At 36.3% G+C, this 25490-nt stretch overlaps 1 protein-coding gene and 1 pseudogene across 2 annotated transcripts; one reads left to right on the top strand and one right to left on the bottom strand.

Annotated features, from left to right (window-relative positions):
* The first annotated feature begins 8417 nt into the window (after window positions 1-8417).
* Window positions 8418-14914, top strand: LOC113078223 (ATP-dependent RNA helicase SUPV3L1, mitochondrial-like). 2 transcript variants are annotated; one of them, XM_026250533.1, is made up of 9 exons: window positions 8418-8489; window positions 8877-8968; window positions 9157-9337; window positions 9515-9608; window positions 10142-10361; window positions 10441-10521; window positions 12341-12517; window positions 13764-13912; window positions 14053-14914. In XM_026250533.1, exons 1-9 carry the CDS (start codon window positions 8441-8443, stop codon window positions 14423-14425), a joined length of 1416 nt encoding a protein of 471 aa, XP_026106318.1. In that variant the 5' UTR covers window positions 8418-8440; the 3' UTR covers window positions 14426-14914. The 2 variants fall into 2 exon arrangements, with proteins under 2 accessions (XP_026106318.1, XP_026106319.1); XM_026250534.1 differs by lacking the exon at window positions 10441-10521.
* A 4126-nt stretch (window positions 14915-19040) lies between these two features.
* Window positions 19041-24948, bottom strand: LOC113078224 (DDB1- and CUL4-associated factor 10-like; annotated as a pseudogene).
* Between the last annotated feature and the right edge of the window lie 542 nt (window positions 24949-25490).

Raw genomic sequence — 25490 nt, 5'->3', positions numbered from 1 at the left:
TATATATATATATATATATATATATATATATATATTGTTCTGTGAATGTGATTTTAAAGTCTAGATGATTCGGATTAACCCTTTAACTGCCATATCCTTTAAAACCTCACTGCCAGAGGGATATTGTGAATGCATGTGCCCGCTGGGCACAGTTTACCTGATGCCACCGGGGTGGTGATGGCATTGGTGGCTTGAGCCCGCCATCGCTGCTTGCAGCTATATTTAGGGCTCAAGCCTGGAGGGCGAGAGCCCTATTGTTTTCCTTAGGATTATTTGTTATTATTATTATTATTATTTATTCTTCTAATTTTTTTCCAAGGTTTCGGGGGCTTTTGGGGTCCTTAACATGCTTAAAAAGTCTTGAAAATTGGCACACACATTGGAACCTGCGGCCATTAGGGCCGGGCAGAGACTGATACACGGGCGTGGCACAGGGGCTCTACAGCGCCCCCTGGAATACTGAGGGCCATATATCATACATACTTGCACGTAGACACACGAAACTCGGTACACATGTAGATCTCATCAAACCAAACAACTTTCGTACTGCATGTCATAGGCTCCGCCCAACAGGAAGTTGGCTATTTTGGGTTTAGTAATCATATTTTTCGTCAAAGTTGTGGGGGCTTTTGGGGTCCTTAACATACTCAAAAACTCTTGAAAATTTGCACACACTTTGGAATCTGTGGCCTTTAGGAGCCTGCAGAAGATGGGACCCGGGCGTGGCACAGGGGCTCTACGGCGCCCCCTGGATCACAGTCAGAAATGTTGATGTATAGCTCACACATACTTGCCAATATTCATATGAAACTCAGTACACATATAGATCTCATTGTGCCGAACAACTTTCATATTGAATATCATAGGCTCCGCCCAACAGGAAGTCAGCTATTTAGAGTTATGTAAAAAGCACATGCTCTGGAATTTGAAATACTTGTCATAGGTTTTTTACTCGATTGCCGCCAAACTCGGTCAACATGATCTCAAGACATTGGGGATGAAAAATTGCCAGGGGATTTTTGATATCTCGAACGGTTTGCTCGTGGCGAGGCGTTGAATTTATGGCGAGAATTGAGAAACAGGAAGTGTCTAATACCATCCACATACATTTCCTAATTTTAATCAAACTTCATCAGATTATTCATTGTATGATGTCGATCGCATATATGTGACTATTAGGAGTCAAAGTTATAGCGCCACCAACTGGCAGCAGGAAGTGTGTCATTTTCAAAATGCTTTGAATTCAGCATCTTATTTTTACTCGATTTGCTTCAAACTTCATCAGAATAATGTTAAAACACAGCCGATATAAATCTGCAAGGGGGATATTGATATCTAAAAATATTGTTGCCGTGGCAACATGTCAAACTGGAATACTTCTCAGGTGATTTTGAGGCATATAACATGCTTAGAATTTCATCAAACTCAGAACACATATCAGTATTAGTGACAGCTAGACACTGGCACAATTTCATAAGAGGGCGTGGAAGAGGCACTCTATAGCGCCACCTTTTGTCAAAAGTGGGGGGGTTAGTTTTAGCTACAGACACCAAACTCAGTACAAAAATTGTTCTTATCAAGACGGACAACTTTCTAATTCACAGTCATCAGCTACGACCAACAGGAAGTCGGCTATTTTGATTTGAATGTGGATTGTTTTTTACATTTAGCTGTGAATTAATGCATACTGCTCAGAGGAGAGTAACACTATACACACCAAACTTTGTCTACATGTTGAAAAAACATTGAGGAACTTAAATTGTGAATGGGTTTTGGATAGCTTGGATGGTTTTGTCGTGGTGATTTTTTTAAATGACAGTAAAGATGGAATTATTAATTTTCCTGCATTTTTAAATTCCAAACACTTCAAAACCTTTTTTCAAACAGAAAAAAAGTTATTCTGAGTAAATATGCATAGTTTCATGACTTTACAACACTGTATGGATAACAGAAAATTTAAAAAAAACTGTCAGACATCTCATCTCACTCTGTCCATCTGTTTGACTGTGTGTGCTTAGACTTACATTGTCTGAGAGAAAATGCGCCCCTACAGGTGCAATTACCGGACTAAAAAAGGGAGGAGACTGTCTTTTGGTTTCACTTTTAAATCGGTTAAAATACAAATAAATACTTGGATTTAATTCACACTGACAAGCTAAACCAACATATATGATTATTATCAGGTCAGGGCTCATTAATAATTGATATGTGCTCAGTGATACGTGAGAAACACGAGAGATGAATCACTGCTCTGAGCAGGAGCGTGTGGAATGATGAGCTCAGAAAAAACGAGTTTATTCTTGTTTTATAGCTATTAAAAATAAAGTATTGCAGCGATATCACACAATTCACCAATTAGAGCACACCAAGAGCTAAATTAAGATGTTTTTGAACTGTTTGTGTGAAAATGAAATATTTGCAGCTGCCTATATGAAATCACTGCCTCTGATCAGCGCGCACATGCAGTGTCACAAGTTCAAAACTAACAAATTTATTCTTGTTTAAGAGCTTTTTAAAATAAATTATTGCCATAAATGCACACAATACATCCATTATAACACAACACGAGCTAAATGCAGGTGTTTGTGACCCGTTTATGTGTGCAAGACTATTTGAAAGCGCGACTGGCAGAATAACATTGATCTCTCGAGCTGCAGGATTCGTCGTAAGAACGAACACATCACGGACAAGATTATTTCAAAATACATAATAGCTTGGCGAATATAAACGAAAACAGCCACGTGAACATAAACTGTTGAGAAATAAATCTGAAGTGGATCTACTGGATTTTAATATTAAGTGACCGCATATACCAGCTGCTTCTGTCTTTAATTTAATCTATATAAAAAATTAAACTCATTCATCTTGGCTGCTTTTTTAATGTGTGTATGTATTTAAAACGCCTAAAAACCTAAAACATGCTCTATTATACTATTGTTAGCCATTTCTTTATCGTGCAATTTATCTGGTGTACACGCTTTTATTTTCATAATAAACTTGTTTGTTAGATTATACACAGTTACAGTGGTCTATAATAAATATTGACAGGTTTTATTCAAGCTGTTTAGAATGATAGCCATAGGCTAATTTTTTAAAATGTAAATCCAAAAAAAGAAAAAAAAAAAAAAAAAAATATTAAATAAAAAAAAAAACATTGGAAAAGAATAACTTGTACTTTTTTATGCATTTTGTATAGTTTCATAGTTTATGCATTATAGTTATAAAAACAAACAAATTTAGCCACTCACATAGAAATCTTGGGCCTTATCCTTTTCTGACAGTTTTAGGGATTTTTAAAAATCCTAAAAAACCTTATTTGTGCTGCAAATAATAATTTCAAACTAATTTGATACTGACCTCTGACATCCTGTGACATGATGTTTATTTGAATTTACATAATCTCATGGATGTAACAGTAAATCTGTTCAGCTCACAGATCAAGACTAAGCTGTAATGCAAGCAGAACTTTCACAAATGCTTATAGGTCAATAAAATCATTACAAAACACTCACAAATCATTTAAGGGATTTGATAACACTGTAAAATAATATTTAATTTGTTAACATTAGCAAATGCATTGATAACACTTTATAATAACTGCACTCATTTGTAAATAGTCAGTCCATGCTTCATAAAGCCTTGTCCCAATATTAATAGTCAGTAGTAAGCAGTTTATAAATACAGCTATAAATAGCTTGTTCTTGGTTTATAAGCACATTTATTAAAAAGGAGAGTAAAGGGTCAGTTATCTTCCTATGAAAAATAAAAAAATTAAAATAAACAAACAACAACACAGATTGATACAGAACTCAGAAATGTTATTGTGGATTTATGATAAACTCAGCCTGTAAATGAATTCATTCTCCTCCAAGAAGACAAAGTAGTTCACACCAAACTTTTTTAACATGAAGCCAATATACTGAAGATGTTAAATTTCGAATGGGTTTAGGATACCTTAAATGGTGTGGGCCATAGCGATTTATTAAAGTAACATAAAAAATACAATAGTTATTTTACTATATCTTCATAATTTTTTATATACCTAGAAATCATCATTTGAAGGAAGCACAGTAAGTTTCATAGCTTTATCATTTTCAAGAGCCAGCATAGAATTAAAACTATCATAACATATAAATCAAGCTTGCAATTCTTAGTACCAATAATGGCCACCAGATGGAGCTATAGGATCACTTTTAAATAATTATTGTAGAAACAAGTATGATTTAAATCATTTATAGAAATCTTTCAAAGAAAAATAATATTAATTTTATGCATTTTACTGATAAAATGACCCTCACTTAATTAGAATAAGAAGCTGAAGTATTGTGAACTGTATATTAAGAATAATTCTTTATAGGCCTTATGGACAGATACGTTTTGAGTGACTCTTGAAGGTTCAGCACCACATCCTTTTTTACCACTGTTTAAATAATTTATCTTACAGTACAGGTGCGGATGAATTTTGAATGGCTTGAATGGTTTTGTCGTGGTGATTTTTGAAATAACAGTAAAAAAGTAACCAGTAAATGTCTTTTATTTTTTTAAGTGCAGCTTCTAAACGCTTCAAAAAAATGTACACATAGAAGACAAGTCATTCTGAGGAAATATGCATGGTTTCATGACTATACAACACTATATGGATGATAGAAAATTAAAAAACTATCAAACATCTGATGTCACTCTGTCCCTCTGTCACTGTGGGTAATGTGTGTGTGTGTGTGTGTTGTGTGTGTGTGTGTGTGTGTGTTAAGTGAATTAGGTGTGAAACTATCAGGGAGCATTTAGTCTCCAGTGCCAACATTTTACAGAACTGCCACTTTCCTGGAGTCTCAGAATTACAATGTGTCAGGTTCTGAGAAATCAAAGATTCCAAAAAATGATTTAATTAGAATACCATGAAGTATTGTGAAAACTATATATTAAGACTTTATATATAGGCTTTATGAACAGATTAGAGTGACTTGTGAAGGACCAGCACCACCTCCTCTTGTCCGATGGTTTGAAGAATATATCTTCCAGAATCCGGGATTAAGATTTAGGAGCTCATTTTTATTCCACCTCCTTTCCTGAAAGTCTGTCTTGCAGAATTGACTAAAAATTAATCTTCACATTAATTCCTAATTATTTATCAATTATTTTTGTCAGTTCTTCTTGACCTGTTTTTTTTTCTTCTTCTTTTCTGACTTCATGACCCAGTCAGCATTTTTGTACAATGGTCAAGTCTTAACTTATCCATTTCTGTATTGCATTTGTGTTTGATATTTCTCATGGGTATTTCATAATTTTCGACTTTGAGTTTAAAACAGTTTGAGTTAAAACTCTTTTTTAGCGCATTTCATCTGTAAAAGAAAACATGCCTAATAATTCTGCACACATGAATATAAGGAGTTTTTCTCTTCCAGCTTTCCTGGACTATTGTATAGCACTCATAAATGATTAAATAAAAAATAATGGTAGTTATTAAGATTGATATGGTTTGGAATTGGTAAAATGTGCTTGGAAAAAAATCACAATAAAACAATGTTTTAATGTTTAAGTTTGGAATATTAACTGACATAAATGAATGCTATATAAATATTGTTCATGTTAACATAATGTTTATAAATGAAATCTTATTGTAAAGTGTTACTAAATATATATATATATATATATATATATATATATATTATATATATATATATATATATATATATATATATATATATATATATTGTTCTGTGAATGTGATTTTAAAGTCTAGATGATTCGGATTAACCCTTTAACCGCCATATCATTTAAAAACCTCACTGCCAGAGGGATATTGTGAATGCATGTGCCCACTGGACACAGTTTACCTGATGCCACCGGGGTGGTGATGGCATTGGTGGCTTGAGCCCGCCATCGCTGCTTGCAGCTATATTTATTATTATTCTTCTTCTTCTTCTCCCCGAATGAATCGCATTTTTGAGGGCTTTAAACATGCTCAAAAAGTCATGAAAACTTTGCACACTCGTCAAACCTGGTGAAAATTTTCGTCTGATATAGGATTCAGAAGAGGGTGTGGCAAAATGGCTCGACAGCGCCACCTATACCAAGAAAATCAACAGCCTTCCAGCTATGTTTCACGTACATGCACGAAAATTGGCACACATATGTAACACACCAATACCTACAAAAAAGACTCTTGGAGCGAAATTCTAAACCCAACAGGAAGTCGGTTATTTTTAATATTATGAGCATATTTTTGTGTAATTTTGGTCATTTCCATGTGTTGTATTTTAACGAACTCCTCCTAGAGAGTTCTTCAAATCAACACCAAATTTGGTATGCCTAATCTAAAGGCCTTTGCGATGTTTAAATTGCGAAGATCCTGACTTTTCGTTGAAGGGCGTGTCCGTGGCGGCCTGGCGAATTTCGATGATTCGCCATGAAAAATGAAGTTGCTATAACTCACACATACAATGACCAATCTGCCCCAAACTTCACATGTTTGATGAGACTCCGAACCTGAACAGATTGACATGCCCATATTCAGTTATAGTCATAGCGCCACCTATTGGGCAACAGGAAGTGACATATTTTACGCTGCGACGAACTACTCCTAGAAATTTTATGACATCAATGTCTTTTTTGTGGTCAGTCTAATCTAAAGGCCTGTGCGATGTTCAGTTGTGAAGATCTTGAGTTTTCGTTAAAAGGCTTGTTCATGGCGCCGCAACGAAGTTCGATGTCTCGCCATGCGAATAAAAGATGTTATAACTCAGGCATAAGATGTCCGATCTCCCCAAACTTCACATGTGTGATAAGAGTCCTGGCCTGAACAGATCTTCAGGCCAATATTCCACCGGGTGTGGCAGAATGGCTCTATAGCGCCACCTATACACTTTCAACGGAGTGCGCCTCGAGCTATGTTTCACGTACATGTACAAAAATTGGTACACACATGTAACACTCCAATACCTACAAAAAAGTCTCTTGGTACGAAATCCGGATCCCAACAGGAAGTCGGTTATTTTGAATTTTCCTTCAAAATTGCTGTTGTTTTTGCCATTTTCAGGGGTTGTACTTTAACGAACTCCTCCTAGAGATTTATTCAGATCAACACCAAACTTGGTCAGTGTAATCTAAAGCCCTTTGCGATAATAAATTGCGAAGGACTTGAGGTTTCGTTAAAGGGCGGGTCCATGGCGGCCTGACAAATTTCGATGTTTCGCCATGAAAAAGGAAGTTGCTGTAACTCAGACATACAATGTCCAATCTGCCCCAAACTTCACATGTTGGATAAGACTCTTGACCTGAACAGATCTACATGCCAATATTCAGTTATAGTCATAGCGCCACCTATTGGCAACAGGAAGTTACATATTTTACACTGCGACAAACTACTCCTAGAAATTTTATGACATCAATGTCTTTTTTGTGGTCAGTCTAATCTAAAGACCTGTGTGATGTTTAGTTGTGAAGATCTTGAGTTTTTGTTAAAAGGTGTGTCCATGGCGCCGTGATGAAGTTCAATGTCTCGCCATGGGAATAAAAGATGTTATAACTCAGGCATAAAATGTCCGATCTTGCCCAAACTTCACTTGTGTGATAAGGGTCCTGGCCTGGACAGATCTGAAGGCCAATATTCCATCGAGTGTGGCAAAATGGCTCAATAGCGCCACCTATACACTTTCAACGGAGTGCGTATACACTTTAAACGGAGTGCGCCTTGAGCTATGTTTCACGTACATGTACAAAAATCGGTACACACATGTAACACACCAATATCTACGAAAAAGTCTCTTGGTACGAAGTCCGAATCCCAACAGGAAGTCAGTTATTTGGAATTTTCTCTGCAAAATTAGTGTTGTTTTGGCTTATTTTCAGGGGTTGTACTTTAACGAACTCCTCCTAGATATTTATTCAGATCAACACCAAACTTGGTCAGTGTAATCTAAAGCCTTTTGCGATCGTAAATTGCGAAGATCTTGAGGTTTCGTTAAAGGGCGTGTCCATGGCGGCCTGACAAATTTCATTGTTTTCGCCATGAAATAGGATGTTGTTGTAACTCAGGCATAAAATGTCCAATCCTCCCCAAACCTCACATGTTCGATAAAAGTCCTGCCCTGAACACATCTGAAGGCCAATTTTCCATTATAATGATAGCGCCACCTGCTGGCAACAGGAAGATTGGCACATATATGGAATAAACATTGATATATTCTACTTATATTTATGAGTTTAAACGCATATTTCTCACCGTTCACCTATTAACTAAAGCCACTCGCTGCCGGTGAGCCCGGGTGCGAGGGCCCGTTCATCGCTGCTTGCAGCTTTAATTTTTATTTTTTTTTACTTATGTTCTTTAATTGTATATTGACTGTAAAGCTACCTTTTGAGCTTATGGAAGTATACCATATAACTTAACACATGATTAATGTTTTGTTTAGATGAAGTGGCTGTCATTGATGAGATTCAAATGATCAAAGATCCTGCCAGAGGATGGGCTTGGACGAGAGCTCTTCTTGGTGAGTTGGAACAGTGTTTATTTACACATACAGTAGGGTTCAAATATTTGGGAGAAGATGAATCTTTTGGGGATTTAAATGTAATTATTTCTTATTTTTTTCAACAAGGAAAAAAAAAACTGCTTTAGGAACTAAAAAAAAGAAAGAAAAACATTTCTTAGTCACTAAGCAAATTTGTGTAATTAACTAAGAAAAAGTTTAGTGCCTTTCGTCTAAACCTTTATATCAATATTAATTAATGAAAGCATTTAATCACTTATTAGCTTATGAATCACTTATTTTCTTGTTTGGACTGTGCTCACGGATCTTAACAATTAATTTCTTGTTATTAATAACATGTAGATTCCTTTCTAATTTCTACTTTATTAATTTCCTGTTTCTGAGTAGGCTTGTGTGCTGAGGAGATCCATGTGTGTGGAGAAGCTGCAGCAGTTGACTTTGTCACTGAACTCATGTACACCACTGGTGAAGAGGTCGAGGTGAGTCTCAGCAGTGCTTAATAAAAATGGTTGACTTGTCATTAATATTTTTTTTGCCTTTGCCTTTTTTTATTATTTTGATGCCTGCTATATGTATATTGTTTTGATTATCAAATATTTAGTTTTTTGCTTGATGATATGAGATGCTGAGGCCTTTAGTGTGACATAAATGTGTTTTTATCTTTAAGGTACATAATTATAAGAGGCTGACCCCCTTTTCAGTCTCGAACCATGCAGTGGAATCGTTAGATAACCTGAAGCCCGGCGACTGTATCGTGTGCTTCAACAAAAATGACATCTACTCAATCAGCCGACAGATAGAAGTCCGTGGCCTGGAGTGTGCCGTCATTTATGGCAGCCTGCCTCCTGGTGAGAGTCCTTGAGTCGGTTTGTTCAGATGTGTCATAAGAGAAATCATCCACATGGTTTATTTATGATCTGGTTCTAGTTTATTGAATTACTGTATTAATATCACATTGTCGACCCTGTCATTACATCACAATATTTTGCTTTTAAATTTTATCTTACGTTTTGACTGATCAACAGGCACCAAGTTGGCTCAAGCAAAAAAGTTTAATGATCCAGATGACCCTTGCAAAATCCTCGTTGCCACAGATGCAATTGGAATGGGGCTGAATCTGTAAGTAACTTTTTTTGACCCTGAGAATTAAATCAGTGGTTCTCAAACTTTTTGATCCATAGGCCTTCCATACTGGTGGAGATATAGTACTTTATACTGTTAATATAACAAAAGAAAAGAAAAAAACTATAGTATTAATATATTAAATTAACAGTTCATTTTGTGATTCCAGAAGTTTCAAGGTTTTCAATTGAGAAAATACAAACAAAATATGATTTTTTTTTTTTTTAGCATTTTAATTTAGATTTTAATGTTATAGCAGACAAGTGACTGTATAGTTATTGTAATATGTTAATAATTATTTCTTAATTTTAAATACTAAGTTGCTGCCCTTAGGTCGTCCCCTTGTGGCACCCAGCCTCCTGTCCGAGAAACAATGAATTGAATCTATACTTTTGACTGCTTTGCCAATTATAAAATATTTTACATTTTCTTTTGCATTACATTCAGCCTTTTGTGTAACTGCACTAATAACAGCATATTTTGCACAACAGTGATTTGATGTATTCAAGAATACACTTTGCTTCCTTTAGGAGTATTAGGAGAATCATCTTTAACTCTCTGGTGAAACCCAGTGTGAATGAGAAGGGGGAGAGGGAGCTGGACACTATTTCGACCTCACAGGCGCTGCAGATCGCTGGCCGAGCAGGACGCTTCAGCTCTGTGTTTAAAGAGGGGGAAGTCACTACTATGCAAAGGGACGACTTAACTGTTTTAAAGGAGATCTTGGGAAAGCCTGTTGACCCTATTGAGGTAGGAATAATAAAAGTAGATATTTTGTTTGGAAAAAGGTTTTATTATTTGTTGATTTCTCATCTACTCCTGGTCTCAGACAGCAGGATTACACCCCACAGCAGAGCAGATAGAGATGTTTGCCTACCATCTTCCCCAAGCGACTCTCTCAAACCTCATTGTAGGTCTAAATATTCAACATCATCACAGAATTATTTCACTGACTTTTAAACCCTCTGGGGTTCTTCATTTATGAGTCACACTCAGGACCTTCGGGTCAAAAATGACCCAGAGGCCGGGATTCAGGTATACTTTTTTTCAGTAAAATCAATCAAATGTATTTTTGTTCAATAATATTTTTTCTTTCTTTTTTTGTGTTTTGAGAGAATTTTATGATAATAATAATGAATAATGAATTTTTATGCAATAATTATGATCCATTTTTTCCCATTGAATATAATAGAAAATTTATATATATATGTATTTTTATTTTTATTTTTATTAATGCTGTATTTTATTTTAAAGTACAGCCAAGGCCTATAGAAAACAATTTTTGAAATTAGATTGGTGCCATCTGGTGGACAAATTAAGCATTTTTATCATGCAATAGCACATTTTTACCACTAGAGAGAATGTACAGCTCTCTGTAGAAAGGCTTGTGAATTCTAGTGATTTTTGCACATATTTGCCTATTTATTTCAGGTTGTGGATTTTAATATATAATCACAGATTCTCAAAGACTATTTTTGTCAAGTTTTTTTTTTTTTTTTTGTTTGGTTGATTTAAATGGTAATTTCAAGTGCCAGTTTTACTTTATAATACAGTCAAACCTGAACATTGCACTAGAAAGAGAACAAATGGAAAGCATTTTGTTACCCATTGTTTTAATTCTAAACTTAATAAAAAAAATGACATTATTTAAATCATAACATATTTTTATTTACCTTTTATTATAAACATTTCCATTAAAATTATTTTTTGCAATTCAATGAACAGTAACTCTTCAAAATTGCCAACAGCAATTATGAACAAAAAAACAAAAATAACAGCAAACGTATAATCATTTTCAAACAGTACATGTAAATGGAAAATAGAAAAATAAAAAAAGTGTCACGCTGGGCCTGGGTCGCTCGAATAGGCCTGGAGGTTACTAGGGAAGAATTCCATCCTTTGACCTTACTCTGTTTGTGCGTGTGTGCGTGCGTGTGTGCACACGTGCTTGTGTGTGTGTGTTTGTGTGTGTGTGTGTTCAAGAGAGAGACATGGTGTGTGACTTTTGCATTTTGGATCCAATGTCTCCCCTTTATTTGATTCATTGATTTTATTTCACATATTCTCACATATCTCTGTTACAGTTTCACCAGTCTCATATTTCCCTATGTGTGTGTGTGTGTGTGTGTGAGTGAGTGTGTCTATTTTGCAACCTTGATGGCTTACAGCCTCATGCTTTTATTGCTGTGCACTTTATTTCTTACATTGATGAATAATTTATTTTATTTCACACATTTCCCAAAATTAGCTTTTGCAATGATACTTTCATTTGTGTGTGTTTTTGTGTGTATAAGTGTGTGTGTGTGTGTGTGTGAATTTTTTTGTCTGTTTTGCACTCTTGATGTTTTAGAGATTCACCCCTTCACTGTTGTATGCTTTTTTTCTGCATCGTGGCTGATTTGTAGATTGTACACACAAAAAAACTCAGTATTTTCATATTTTTGCAAATTTCCCATTCATTTCCTATGTCGGGTCATTTTTGACCCGAAGACCCTGAGTGTGACTATTTTTTTTACGACCACTTAGACTTTTAAAATCCTGTCCCCAATTTTTTGGGGTGTTCATATACCAAGTACCAAAAAAGTCACCAAGTTTCGGACCATTCCGATGAAGCTACGATTTGTAACATTTTTTAAAAAAAAAATTCGGGTCATAAATGACCGAAGAACCCCAGAGGGTTAATCATGCTCATTTGAAATGCTCCCTGTCCTTTCTATTCCTCTGCACAGGATATATTTGTGAGTCTTGCGCAAGTGGATGGACTTTACTTTGTCTGCAACATTGATGACTTTAAATTCTTGGCGGATATGATTCAGCACATCCCTCTGAATCTGCGTTCACGCTACGTGTTCTGCACGGCTCCTATTAACAAGAAACAGGCCTTCGTTTGCACATCCTTTCTCAAGGTGAGCGTTACTACTTGTGAGCTCAAAACCTGAATAGTTCACAGCAAAAAATGGATTACAGAGGATTAATTGACAATTTTGTCATTTGATTTGGTTTAGTTAAGAAATTACTTCTAATGCAGTGGAAATAAGGTGTGAAAATTGTGCAGATGTCATCACTGCACTACTTCCAGAAAAATGTATAGGCCCAGAAACAACATGGAAAAGAATAAAGTTCTATTATGGAAATCAAAAAAACAACAACTGGACAATTCATAAATATTCATTGGACAAATGGTGCAGGAACCCTGTTTGTTCCAGAGTAGAAACAGAAATTTTAGTACAAAAATCAATTTTTAGTGTCTACTTTATATATAATTTTCTTGGTTAAAGTTCATAAAAATGAAGATGATTTAATAAGTTGGTAAAACTTTACAATAAGGTTCTATATGTTAACATAATATAAAGCAGTAATATGAAATAACAATGAACAATATTTGTATATATTAAGTATAAATTTATGTTAAGTGTAATTGAAATGAACAATACAGTATAGTAACAATGATGACAATAATAGTAATATATTAGCAGTGTTATTTTAGTTTTTTGTATTTGTATACTATATCCGTTTATTTTAAATTTAGTTTTTATTTTTATATTTTCAGTTTCATTTTAATTTTAAACTTAAATTTGCTAAATTTGTGATTTTTTTTAAAAACATTTTTGCACTGTATGTTCACTTAAACATAACCGACTGTTTTTTGGGGGGGGTTTTTACCGACTGTGTTTACAAGACTATTATTATTATTATTTTATTTTGAGATCATTTTGTGTATGTATGTGTTCATTCAGAAGCAAGGATATACAAAAGAGGAATCAAGTCTGTGTACGGGCATTGTCTGAAATGCGTCTCTCTGTGCGCGCAGAAATCAGCGCGCTAGCTGTGAATGTGCACAAATGTTTTAAAATACACAAATATTTAAATCAGCAAGACTTCGAAACAAGTGCAACGCATCAACTACGATCCATTTCACCCCTACAAGCGAGTGAACAACCCGAATCAAGTTCACAATCTTATATCACTATTCGAAATAGCCGGTTGGGCAGGGCGGTGATACATTTTGGTAGCCCGATTGGAAAACACAGTAGCCACGGGACGTAGGGCTAGCAATTTTGCGAGCTCTGGTATAGTAGTAATTGTATAATAGTATATTTTAAATTAACGTTGATCTAGTTAAGTAATACTGTAAACATCTGTCCTCTGTAGTTTGCCAGACAGTTCAGCAGAGATGAGCCTCTGACATTCAACTGGGTGTGTCGACATGTGAATTGGCCCCTGGCCCCTCCCAAAAACATCAAGGACCTTGTTCATCTGGAGGCTGTCCATGATGTGCTAGATCTTTACCTTTGGCTCAGGTATTTTTTTTTAACCCTAAAAGATTGAACCCAAACCATCTGTAACAATTTATTTAAATTGTAGCATTCAACCAGAGAGCAATAATTAACAAGAAACCCATTTCCCATGATTTACCACTTGGACTGCTTCCCTCTCGCAGCTATCGCTTCATGGATATGTTCCCAGATGCTAATCTGGTCCGTGATATTCAGAAGGAACTGGACGGAATCATCCAGGTGGGCGTGCGTAACATCACACGGCTGATCCGTGCCACCGAGGATCAGTCCGCCTCTCCAGAAACAGCTACCTCTGTAAGACTTCCTGTTTTAGACACATCGTCACTGAGGAGGGGGCGAGGGTCAAAGAATCAAAGAAAAGAGCCCAGTGTGACGGACTCTTCACTGAGCTCAAGGTTGGTGCAGGACGGACTACTGACAAAAGAACTGTTACAGCAGCTTCAGAAAGAATGGGTCCGAGAGCAGAATGGAGGTGACTCCAATTCAGCAAATAAAGGGAAAAGAAAGAAAAAGTGAACCCTAAACTCTGCAACATGGACTTCAATATAATTTTAAAGGATCAAGAGAACAATGTGGCTCTACAGCTGATGTTTTGAGCTTGTCTCTTCATTTTTGGACCTCTATCTTGCTGTAAAACATCAGTTTTCTTAGAAAATTAAAACTGAGTGTCAGAAAGAGTCCTGTAACACCCCTTTTTAGATGTGACAATAAAAGTATAATAATGTTTTTAATGGATGCCCAATGCTTAAGAATTGAAAAATGCAGTTTGTTCCACAAGATAAAAACCATAATAAAAAATAAAAAAACTGAAAAAGAGATCATTTCGGTCACCCTCAGGTTCCCATGACCTAAAAGAAGAATGCAAGGCTGCAGCACTTGACCTACAGTCCACTGAACCGGTTGTTGAAAAACAATAATTTGTATTTACCCTCTTCTGTTTTTCAGCATGATTACATAGTCTGATGTTATTTTAGGAAGTCTACTGAACCAATGAAATACTACAGCTGATATCTGGATTGATGTTTTTTTCATTGTTCACCTTACTGCAACAGCCTTGTAGAGTTCAGGGTAGTGTGCGGCTCAATTAAAAAAAAAATCTGTGCAAATCAGAACTTGTCATATCTAACATGATCAATTTAATGGTACTGTCTACTAGAGCTGCATGATTAATTGATAAAAGTTTGCAATCTTGATTCAAACACTCACACTTCTAACACAATCTTATTTCTAAATGACAATGATTCATCTGTGACTGTTAACCTTTTGACCATCATATCAGGACATCAAATAATTTTTTTATTTTTTCACAATAATTCATTCAAATTAAGCAAACAATTTTGAATAAAATGAAGCAATTAATATGTTGTCACAGCCTCTAGTGAATTACATGTTATTTTGCTTTTTCTCAGTTTATCCAGAATCATGCAGCACTGTCTATATATAATATATAAATATGTATATTGCAGTTTGATTTTATATTTATATTGTAATTATCGTCATTAAAGGTAATGGACTACCTGTTTTTGTACCCTATTTGTAAAAATTACCTGGACTGTTTTATCTACAAATGGATCATTGTACACCATTGTAAATAACTTAAGAGGAAATGCTAATAGCATGCTGGGTCATTTTTTCAGGGAGTGATCATGCAGCAAGCTACATTTTCACAAAAGGTCTCCCACCAGTGTACCGACCATACTCTGGCCTGCTTAGGTTTAGTGAAGAACCAGACTCTGCCTACTGCGTGCAACAGTTGGGTTTTGGGGAAGTTGTGGCCTAATGATTAGAAAGTTTTACTCCTAACCCTAAGGTTGTGGGTTTGAGTCTCGGGCTGGCAAAACCATGAATGAGGTACCCTTGAGCAAGCAGCATAAATGGCTGCCCACTGCTGTGTGTGTGTGTGTGTGTGTGCACTTTGGATGGGTTAAATGCAGAACATGAATTCTGAATCTGAATCTGAATAGAATTTTGCACCCATACAAGTCAGGGAATGAGCACCCCCTGCTGGCCGGACTAAACCTAGCTCCAGCAGCAGGCTATTCACAATGGCTTTCATGATTACACTGCGGTTCTTGGCAACAGGTATGCAAGCTAAAAAAATATTAAACCTTTTCTTTTGCTTATACTACGCATTTTAAGTTTAAGGTAGATGTACTTTAATTTTGAATAATGTGCTTGAGCTAGCTTGAAATTCTAGTTCTATATTGTGGCAAGTCGAATAACATACACACTTTTAATTGTTAAAAATATAGTAACAATTTAATAAGTGTAATCAGCCTGTTTTATAGATATATGGCTTACCTTAGCTGTATAGTTTTTGATAATGCATTTAGAAAATGCCTACAAAAAGTGGCTTGATTGACACTGGAAAAAAATATACAGTATACCATTCAGTATAGATAACTGTTATTTGCTTTCAGTTATTTACAGGGTAAAGCTTCAGGAGCCTTTCAGTGTCAGTAAGTAGCATGTTGTCCACCTCATGCAGGAAATGCGGCAGTATATGATGTGGGGGCAAGTTCCGCATTCTGTGCTTAAGGTTTTGTAGTATGAAGAGATGGCATCATTCTTTTTTTTCTGAGAAGCTAGATTTTGTGCACATCAAGTTTTTTGACTCCTCACTGAAGGAATCTTCCAGCATCTTCCTGCTGTGCTTCACACAAGGCCTTGGTGTAAGTGTCCAAAGGTGCTTGGCAAAGGCTCCTCTGTAAATGCTGTGGACTCTTCTCCACAGATGCTGGATTCTGCTAGTGACATTTCTTGCAATCACACATGGAAATTTGAAAGTTCATTAAGAAGAAAGGGAAAACTGCCTGAGCTGGATGTCTGGAATCAAAATGTAGCATTTATGCTATTCTGTGGCACTGTGTGCGTGCGTGCATAGTTTTAAGAAAATTAAAATAAAGTTTTTTTTTAAATTAGCATTTATGTTTTTAAAACATTTTACATTACTTAATTTATTAAAAAATTCAGATCTGTGGATTTCACACTTCCTGAGCAACCCAGGTCATATTACATACTTCTGCTTTCAAACTATTATAATACAATTCCTTTCAAAAGTTTGGGGTAATTTGTTTTTTTTCTTTGAAGGAAAAGAATAGTTTCATAAAGCAGGGATTCAATTATTTTTGATCATAAATGACAGTAAAAGACATTTATAATGTTACAAAGATTCCAATAAATGCTGTTCTATTGAAATTTCTATTCATCAAAGATTCCTGAAAAGCATTATGGTTTCCTCAAAAAACAATATTCCGCAGCACAACTGTTTTCAACATTGATAATAATAAGAAATATTATTAGAACAGTTTCTGATGGATCATGTGGCAATGAAGACTGGAGTAGTGACTGCTGAAACATCACATGAGCTTTGAAATTGCATAAATGACATTTTAAAATATATCAAAATGATAAAACATCAAGTCCACTTTAAATTGTAACATTTCACAATATTTCTGTTTTACTGATCAGATAATTGCAGCCTTGTGAGCATAAGAGATTTCTTTCAAAAACATTTTTAACAATCTTAATGATCCCAAACCGATGAATGGTATTGCATATATTATCTAAAACCCTTTGCTATATGTAAAGAAAGCATTAAGACCCAAAAAGCCATGGTTTCAAGCAATTGATAACTGCTAAAGGGGTGTTGACGTGGAGCTGAGTGCCTAACACCCCTTAGCTGTTATAAATTTCACTGTAAATCACAGCTTCACAGGGCTTATCCCTTATATACATAGCAAGGTTTCACAAAATAAAACAAGCAAATCAAATGTAATAATATTAATAAAAACACTGTTATTCTGCTAAACAATGTAGTTCCTCAGAAAACAGATGGGATTGCAACAAGTGGTGGCCGAGCAACACACAGAAGCAGAAAAAAAGGGGTGCATGTTTGTGGAGTAATTTACAACAGCTTCGAATACAGCCCAAGCAATCAGAATCAAGGACCGGAACGATCCGTTTTATAATCAACCAAATTCTACATGTTTCCTTTTGTATGTGGATGATGAAATACCAGAGTTTTAAAAAATGACATTTTCCTCCATCCAGCGCTGACCTGAAACGTCATGCCGGTCCTAAATAATCAGTTTAAAGGTTCCAGACGCCAAGGCATATTCAGTGCCAATCAATCTGTCTATGGTACGCTAATACACGTCTCATTTTTGCTTCAAAACTTTTTTTCTTTCTCATACCAAACAAAAGATATGAAAAAGTTTCTTTATTTAATCCATCTGTACCACTGCATCCTTAATATTGTTAACATGAATAAAGTGAATCAAATGAAATTGTGGTTGAATAAAGGTAACTTTCACTGTTCCTTCTGCTTTTAAAATTCCATGTTCAGGAGCGGTCAATATTTTAATAACTGAGAAGGATGACCAAATAATACTAGTTTCAGAAAAGCAGAATGTTCAGATTTTGTCCTCTTTTTTTTCCTTTTCATTTTAAGAAAGCTAAACTTATCTGTATAAAACACTCATCCAACAGTCAAACATGCCTCCCTCCCATTGTCCTCATGTCTAGAGTTCGAAGCCCCCACTGATGTGAGCATCTAAACATTTCAGAAACTGCTGATTGTCAATGTAGAGGCCAGAAGCATTTGAAAAACAGAACGGTACAAAATTCCCAGTCCATTCAGTCCACCATCGGCAGAAGTCCTATTCATCCCAATACTCAAACGTACATGGTACATACTGTATTGCCAATTCTATGAATAAGACCTCAGTTTAGTGTTGTTTACAGACAAGCAGTCCAAAAATAAAACGAAGCGATTAGTAAAAGTGAAGCACTTCCAGAAAAAAATGTTCTCTGAAAAAGAAAATGGCATTGCAAAGTCCTAAAATGTTTGCAAAATGCAAAAACTGCCGTCTGCTTGAACTGCTTAGAGTTGCATTGAAAATGATTGACTTTAAACGGTTACTGCAGTGCTGCATGATGAGCAACCAAAAGATAATTCTCGCCATAATCCTCTAACGCTCGCATGACTCATTCAACCTCTATTGTGGAAGGAAAAACTAATGGCTGTTTTGCTTTTGCTTCCGTTACGGTTGTACACAGCATAAAGAACAAAATAATCTAAAAATGACAAACTTGGTAGAAGGTCATTCAAATGCAGTGTTGACCTCAAACGCACCAAAAAAAAACAACAACACCACCACACACTCTGTTCAAGGTAGTTTTGTTCTCCCATTATCCCCTAGACCAATCAGAAGCTTCTTCCAAATAGTCCAGCAATCAGTGTAAATTCTAATGCATCTGTATGAGTTAAAAGTGTGGTTGATACAGAGCTACGCGTCCGCTAAGGCAGCCCGATGCGAACTGACAGTGAGTGGGTGAGAACTTGGAGGTGAGCACCACATCGCTGTGAGAGTAGATGGAGCGAATCTCCCGCAGCAGAGCCGTCCGCACAGGCATGCAGTCTGCCAGCTCGCCACACTGCTCATCGAACGCCAGCAAGCGCACGCCATAACCGTACGGCGAGCAGATGAGCCGGCCGTCGGACTGAAGCACAGCTCCTTAATGTAGCCCCGTCCAACATTAGCCTCCTCGATGTAGTGTGTGAGACGCAGAGAGCAGCGAGGAGACACCGGAGGTCGAGGCGGAGCTCCCTCTTGAAACTCATACACACACGTCCACTGAGAAAGACAGATATGAGACTGTTCATTCATTTTTACATGCTCCACAATTCTTAGGTTTAGGTTACAGCACTGACCTCCTGGTCGTCCATGTTGCTGGAGCAGCGTAACAATGTGGCCCAGCCTTTGGGATGCAGTTGCAAGGAGGTGATGCAGTTGCCACGGTCCCTCTCGCCCGGGATCTCCGGGGTTAAAACCTCCAGACTGTTTCTGGGTGACAGACCTGGATAAAGACAAAAGGTGAACAATGGAGTGAAAACTCTGTAGTAAAAACAGTATTTGGTACTAATGTACATAACATATTAAACTCTTACCCTCACATATTAAAGGCTTACCCTCTCTGTGTGGATGGGTTTTGCTGTCAATGGTGTGACGGGAACCTCCTGACCTAGAACCTGCTGATGAACCTTCTGAAAGAAAAGAGACTTGATCTTAAAATGATGACGATGAGCACAGGATTCCCAACACAATTAACCAGTAGTTCACTGTGTCATATGGTGTTCAATAGGGTTGTGCAGCATTCAAAATTGAATTAAAGCGTAGTCCACCCCAAAATTAAAATTGTCATTACTCACTTGCCCCCATGTCGTTCAAACCTGTAAAAGCTTTGTTCGTCTTCGGAACACAATTTAAGATATTTTGGATGAAAACCGGGATGCTTGAGAGTGTCCCATTGACTGCAAAAGTTAAATATACTGTCAAGGTCCAGAAAAGTATGAAAAGCATCAGAATAGTCCATTTGCCATAAGTGGTTCAACCGTAGTATTATGAAGCCACGAGAATACTTTTTGAACACAAAGAAAACAAAATAATGACTTTATTAAACAATTTGTCTCCTGTTATGGGCATCTTATGCTCTTCTGTGTCAGCCGCACCACAAGGATGTGCTGTTTTCGTTCAAATCAAAGTGTAAAATACACATAGAAAATGAATCTTTGTGGCATGGCTGACACAGAAGAGCATAAGCTGCCTGCGTTCAACTCATATTCTCTAAAACGGTGCTACGGTGATGTGTAGAGACACAGAGGAGAGGAATTGTTGAATAAAGTTGTTATTTTTGTTTTCTTCACGTACAAAAAGTATTCTTGTTGCTTCATAAAATTCAGATTGAACCAGTGATGGCAGATGGACTTTTGTGACAACGCTTTTCATACTTTTCTGGACCTTGACAACTTACTTGGCAGTCAATGGGACAAGCCTCCAGGTTTTCATCCAAAATACCTTAAATTGTGTTCCGAAGATGAAAAAAGCTTTTACAGGTTTGGAACGGTTTTGTTTGTGTGCGGCAGTCATCCGTGAGGGGCTGTCACGCTTTTTTTGTTTATTTTATTATTACATTTTTTATTTAAATGTCCGCCAGTTCCCGTCTCCGTTATATTCAGTCCTGAGGACAAGCTAAATGTTGTAGATCTTTTAAAAGAAATGCTGTTCTTTTGAACTGTATTCATTACAAAATCCTGGATGAAAATATGTATAACTGCTTCCACAAAAATATTAATCAGCACAGCTGTTTTTACACAGTAGTTAATTACCCATCAATAGCAAATTTCACCATTGAATGCTAATCAATTTTCATGCAATCTCCATAATTTCAGTGCTTAGTATTCATCTTTTCAGATTCACATGTATGTTCTTTGTTTATGCTTTCTGTAAGTACCTGTGCTGAGTGGAGCTCTGCGCGACCGTAGGATGCGGTAGCTGCCGACCTCAAGGCTCTGGGTGAGATCAAGGTCATGTAAGATGAGCAGGTAACCAGAGGAGGTGGAGATTAACATCTTACTGCAGTCTGGAGTCAGACGCATTCGCATAAGATAGCGTGTGTGGAAAAACTTCTTGTGCGGACAGCCATCCTCTGTGAACCTAAACAAACAGCAAGTGCAATGACACACAGTCGCACACAACCACTTGTATATGCACTTACTCTTAAAAGACTAGTACACAAAAAAAATTAAAAATTGTGCTGTCAAACGATTAATCACGTTTAATCACATCCAAAGTTAAAGATTTTGTGTACATAATATGTGTGTGTGTGTGTACTGTGAATGTTTATTTTGTATATAAAAACACACATACAGTATACATTTTGAAAATATTTTCATGTTTATATATATATATATATATATATATATATATATATATATATATATATATATATATATATATATATAATATATATATAATGTATTATATTATTATATTTATTGATATATTTAATGTACAAACATAAAAAATTATAAAATATACATGCATGTGTATTTTTTTATAAATAATAAATATACACACCACAAACACATATATTATGTAAACAAAACCTTTTATTTTTGATGCGATTAATTGTTTGACAGCACTAAAATATATATATTATATATATATATATATATATATACATTCTTCCATCCATTTCATTGCTTTCTACAGTGAATAAAAGGTCTCGTCTGAATCAGGAGAGAATAAACGTACACAGATCAAACAGTTTAACTCTACAAAACTCTACAAAACAGTTGTAAACAAATATGTCGGTGGATTCTGATGAGAGAGAACAACAGGGGACGGATTTAGTGGAGGAAGCATTATTTTAAATAGTGGACTTGCACTTTGTGTTTTTAGTTTAGACTTTTATTCTGACGGCACCCATTCATTGCACAGCATCCACTGGTGAGCAAATGCTGTAGTGTAAATTTTTCTAAATCTGTTCTGATGAAGAAACAAACTTCGTTATGGATTGGCCTGTGGGTTTTAACAAATGTCAATTATTTGTGAACTATTCCTTCATTTAAGCCAGCTAGGAAACACAAAACCTACCTGTTGGTATCCCATGTGATGACATTTCCGTCAAATCCTGACGTCACCAGCAGGCGAGTGTGAGTATCATACTCTATGTTCTTGACCCAGCTGGCGTGGCCATGCAATGAGCAACCTTCGAGTTCAGTTTACGCAAATCCCACAATGCAATGGTGGTGTCATCAGAGCAGGTCGCAAACAGCCGGTTGTCGAGAAACCTGAATAGTACACAGCCAAACAAACTTATACTTAGACAACACTGGTCATCCTCATGGGCTTAATGATTGTGCCAGACATTCAGTGTGTGTGTAAGTATCAAAAAGAATCACAGAAGCAACTAAGACATGCAAATTTTGCAGTGTGCAAATCTTGTTGTTTAATATGTAAATGGTTATGAAATAGTTCTTACATTAAAACTGATATAGAAGAGCTTTCACTCATGTAACTGAGGTTCCTGCACACTGGATCAATTATATATTGTGTGCACATGTACCTTATGTTGTTTACACAGTCCTCATGAGCCTCCACCAGTGTTTTGATATGTCTGGAAGAAACCGGGTCAAACAAAAGCACTTCTGTCTGCTCACAAGCAACCGTCAAAACTGACCTAGAAAAAAAATTATACAGGTGTTTGTCAATTAGGACAGAAATGTTCTCTATGGTAGATGTATCCTATTGTAAAAAAACAACAACAACAGTGTTTTGCTTAAATCAAGGATAAATGTGTATTATATAGAATAGACCGATAACATTAAACATTTGATTGCAAAGTTTATTTCATTATCGCTTTGGCTAATTATTATTATTTTTTTTACATTCTGTAAACTGCAAGTGCAATTTTTAGAACCGTTTACATCACAACTCTAATGTGCGTTTGCAAAATGTAGTCCCCCAAAACATTTAATTCATCCTCCAAAAGCCTATGTGTCAGCAAATTCACCAATGTCATTTAAATTAAGTTTTTTTTTTTTTGTGAGAGCTGTACTGGTCAAAATGTGTCCATTTCTTTTTAACCAAACGGTGAACTGTTGACATGGACAAGCATTTAAATTTACTGGGAAAATTCAATACCATATTACACACACAAGCACACGTCACAAGCATTCCATGCCAAAGACATTTACGGAATATATATGCGCATGTCTGGGAGACTTAGATAATTGAATGGATCATTTTGCATGTAAAGGGCCAACAGCAAGTTTAGACAATGATAAGAGTATGAAAATTTTACTGATCAAGTCATCAGTTTAATATTTGCAGGCTATGTGCATTTAATTATTGTGCAATAACTATGGAATTGTACTTTTTTTGCACACATGCAATTAAAAAAAAATTACAGGAAATGAACATTTATTTGTGTGACAAAAAATTCTGAAAATATTTCTTTGAGGAAAAAAAACAAACAAATTGGAGAAATGAGCAAAAGAGATTAAGAGAAAAAATGTGTCAAGTTAAACATTTTTACATTTGCCACTTTCTCTATTCTGGGCATGTTTATGGCATTTATATTATATATTATATATATATATATATATATAATATATATATATAATATATATATATAAATAAACCTAAAAACAAATTTAAATACTAATTGATATGATAGTCTTTTAGAAAAAAACTTTAATTAATGGCACTTCTGATCTTAAAACTGTAACTGATGCACCCCCGTTTGAAGATCAGAAATATAATTCATTTGTGTGTGTTTTCCCCATGACTTTAGAGTTGTTGTCATTAATAATCTAACCAGTATTTTTTTTCTTCTTGAAACAGATTACTTTCATGATTTTTATGCTTCTAAAACTGCTTGACTGCTAGCTAACTTAAGGTATCTGCAAGTTTTTCAAAGTTTGCATTTGTTCCATCACTTATACATGTTTTAATACAAAACACATTTGGAAATAATTGTTAAAAGTTATTGTTTTAATGCTAAGTAGTCAAAAGTTGAAAAGAAGTCGAAGAGTCGAAAGAAGATCTTCAGTCTCGAGACACTCAAACACGGTTTGATCGAAGGGGCAACACTGAACGTACCCGTCTGGCGAGTACTCCAAGTTGAAGACAGCTCCGTGGGTTTGTGTACTGAGGTTCACCGAATCCGTAGCCGGGCTCATGGACGAATAAAGCCGTGTCATGTTACGGAAATTATCTCGCGCGGGGTCTACAAACGGCCCCCTGCGCACTGTCCTCTTGCAAATCCACGCGAACAGAGAGTCTGCAGCGCTCGAGCCCCTGTCCCCCGAGCCTGTCCCGCCGTCCGTGGCCGCCTCGAGCTCCCAGCTGACCTGTGTCCCGGCGCCCCGCGGCCCGCCTGCGGAGAGGTTGGTCTGCTGGAGCACCTGTCTTCATCGCGCTCCTCCTCCTCCTCCTCCTCCTCGCGAAGCAGGTCTGCGCGCGGCTCCTTGCTGTCGCTCGGCTGCCCCGAGCTCATTGTTGCACGAATATTGCTGGCGGCTCCGTTTTGAGGCTCACCCAAACTCAAACTCCTGCGGATTGCGGACAGGCACTGGACCTGCGAGCCAGGCCGTCTTGCAATATGTGCAGAAACCGCTTAAACATCCATTAATTCATACACAAGTCTGCTGCGGATGTGTGCGGATACAACAGACGACGTACTTCCGGTTCCTTCTCTGCATAAATTAAAACCCAACTGAGACAGTGACACGGCTTTGTTTGCTTTTGTTTTAAGACTTTTTAGACTGTATTAAAAAATAAAGTCTTTCCAACTTTAAAATTATATATACAGGTCCTTCTAAAAAAATTAGCATATTGTGAAAAAGTTCATTATTTCCATAATGTAATGATGTAAATTAAACTTTCATATATTTTAGATTCATTGCACACCAACTGAAATATTTCAGGTCTCTTATTGTTTTAATACTGATGTTGTATATGTTTTATGTGTTGACTTTTAGTTTACGTTTACATTTATGTTCCATCGATACACCAATATTGCCAAGTCAGATTACCATACACTCTTCCTATCAGAGTGCTTGTGGCTATCAATTTTCAACTGACTGAAAGTCATACATGGTGATTAACACCACTTGCAAACTTGTGATGAGAGGAACGAAGCTTCGCGAAATCGAATCTCTGAATCAACCAAGTGATTTGATTCACTGATTTGAAGCATATGCTGAAAGTATTTACTTGCCAGAGCTGTG

Source organism: Carassius auratus, unplaced genomic scaffold (assembly GCF_003368295.1).
Source record: "Carassius auratus strain Wakin unplaced genomic scaffold, ASM336829v1 scaf_tig00024712, whole genome shotgun sequence".
Classification (NCBI taxonomy): Eukaryota; Metazoa; Chordata; class Actinopteri; order Cypriniformes; family Cyprinidae; genus Carassius; species Carassius auratus.
The sequence above is the reverse complement of the archived record's forward strand: the minus strand, read 5'-3'. Positions and strand labels throughout refer to the sequence as shown.

Coding starts and splice junctions, on each gene's coding strand:
- LOC113078223 (XM_026250533.1), top strand. CDS start 8,441: ATGATCAAAGATCCTGCCAGAGGATGGGCTTGGACGAGAGCTCTTCTT. Junction 10,522..12,340: donor CGACTCTCTCAAACCTCATT/GTAGGTCTAAAT, acceptor TCCTCTGCACAG/GATATATTTGTGAGTCTTGC. Junction 12,518..13,763: donor TTTGCACATCCTTTCTCAAG/GTGAGCGTTACT, acceptor TGTCCTCTGTAG/TTTGCCAGACAGTTCAGCAG.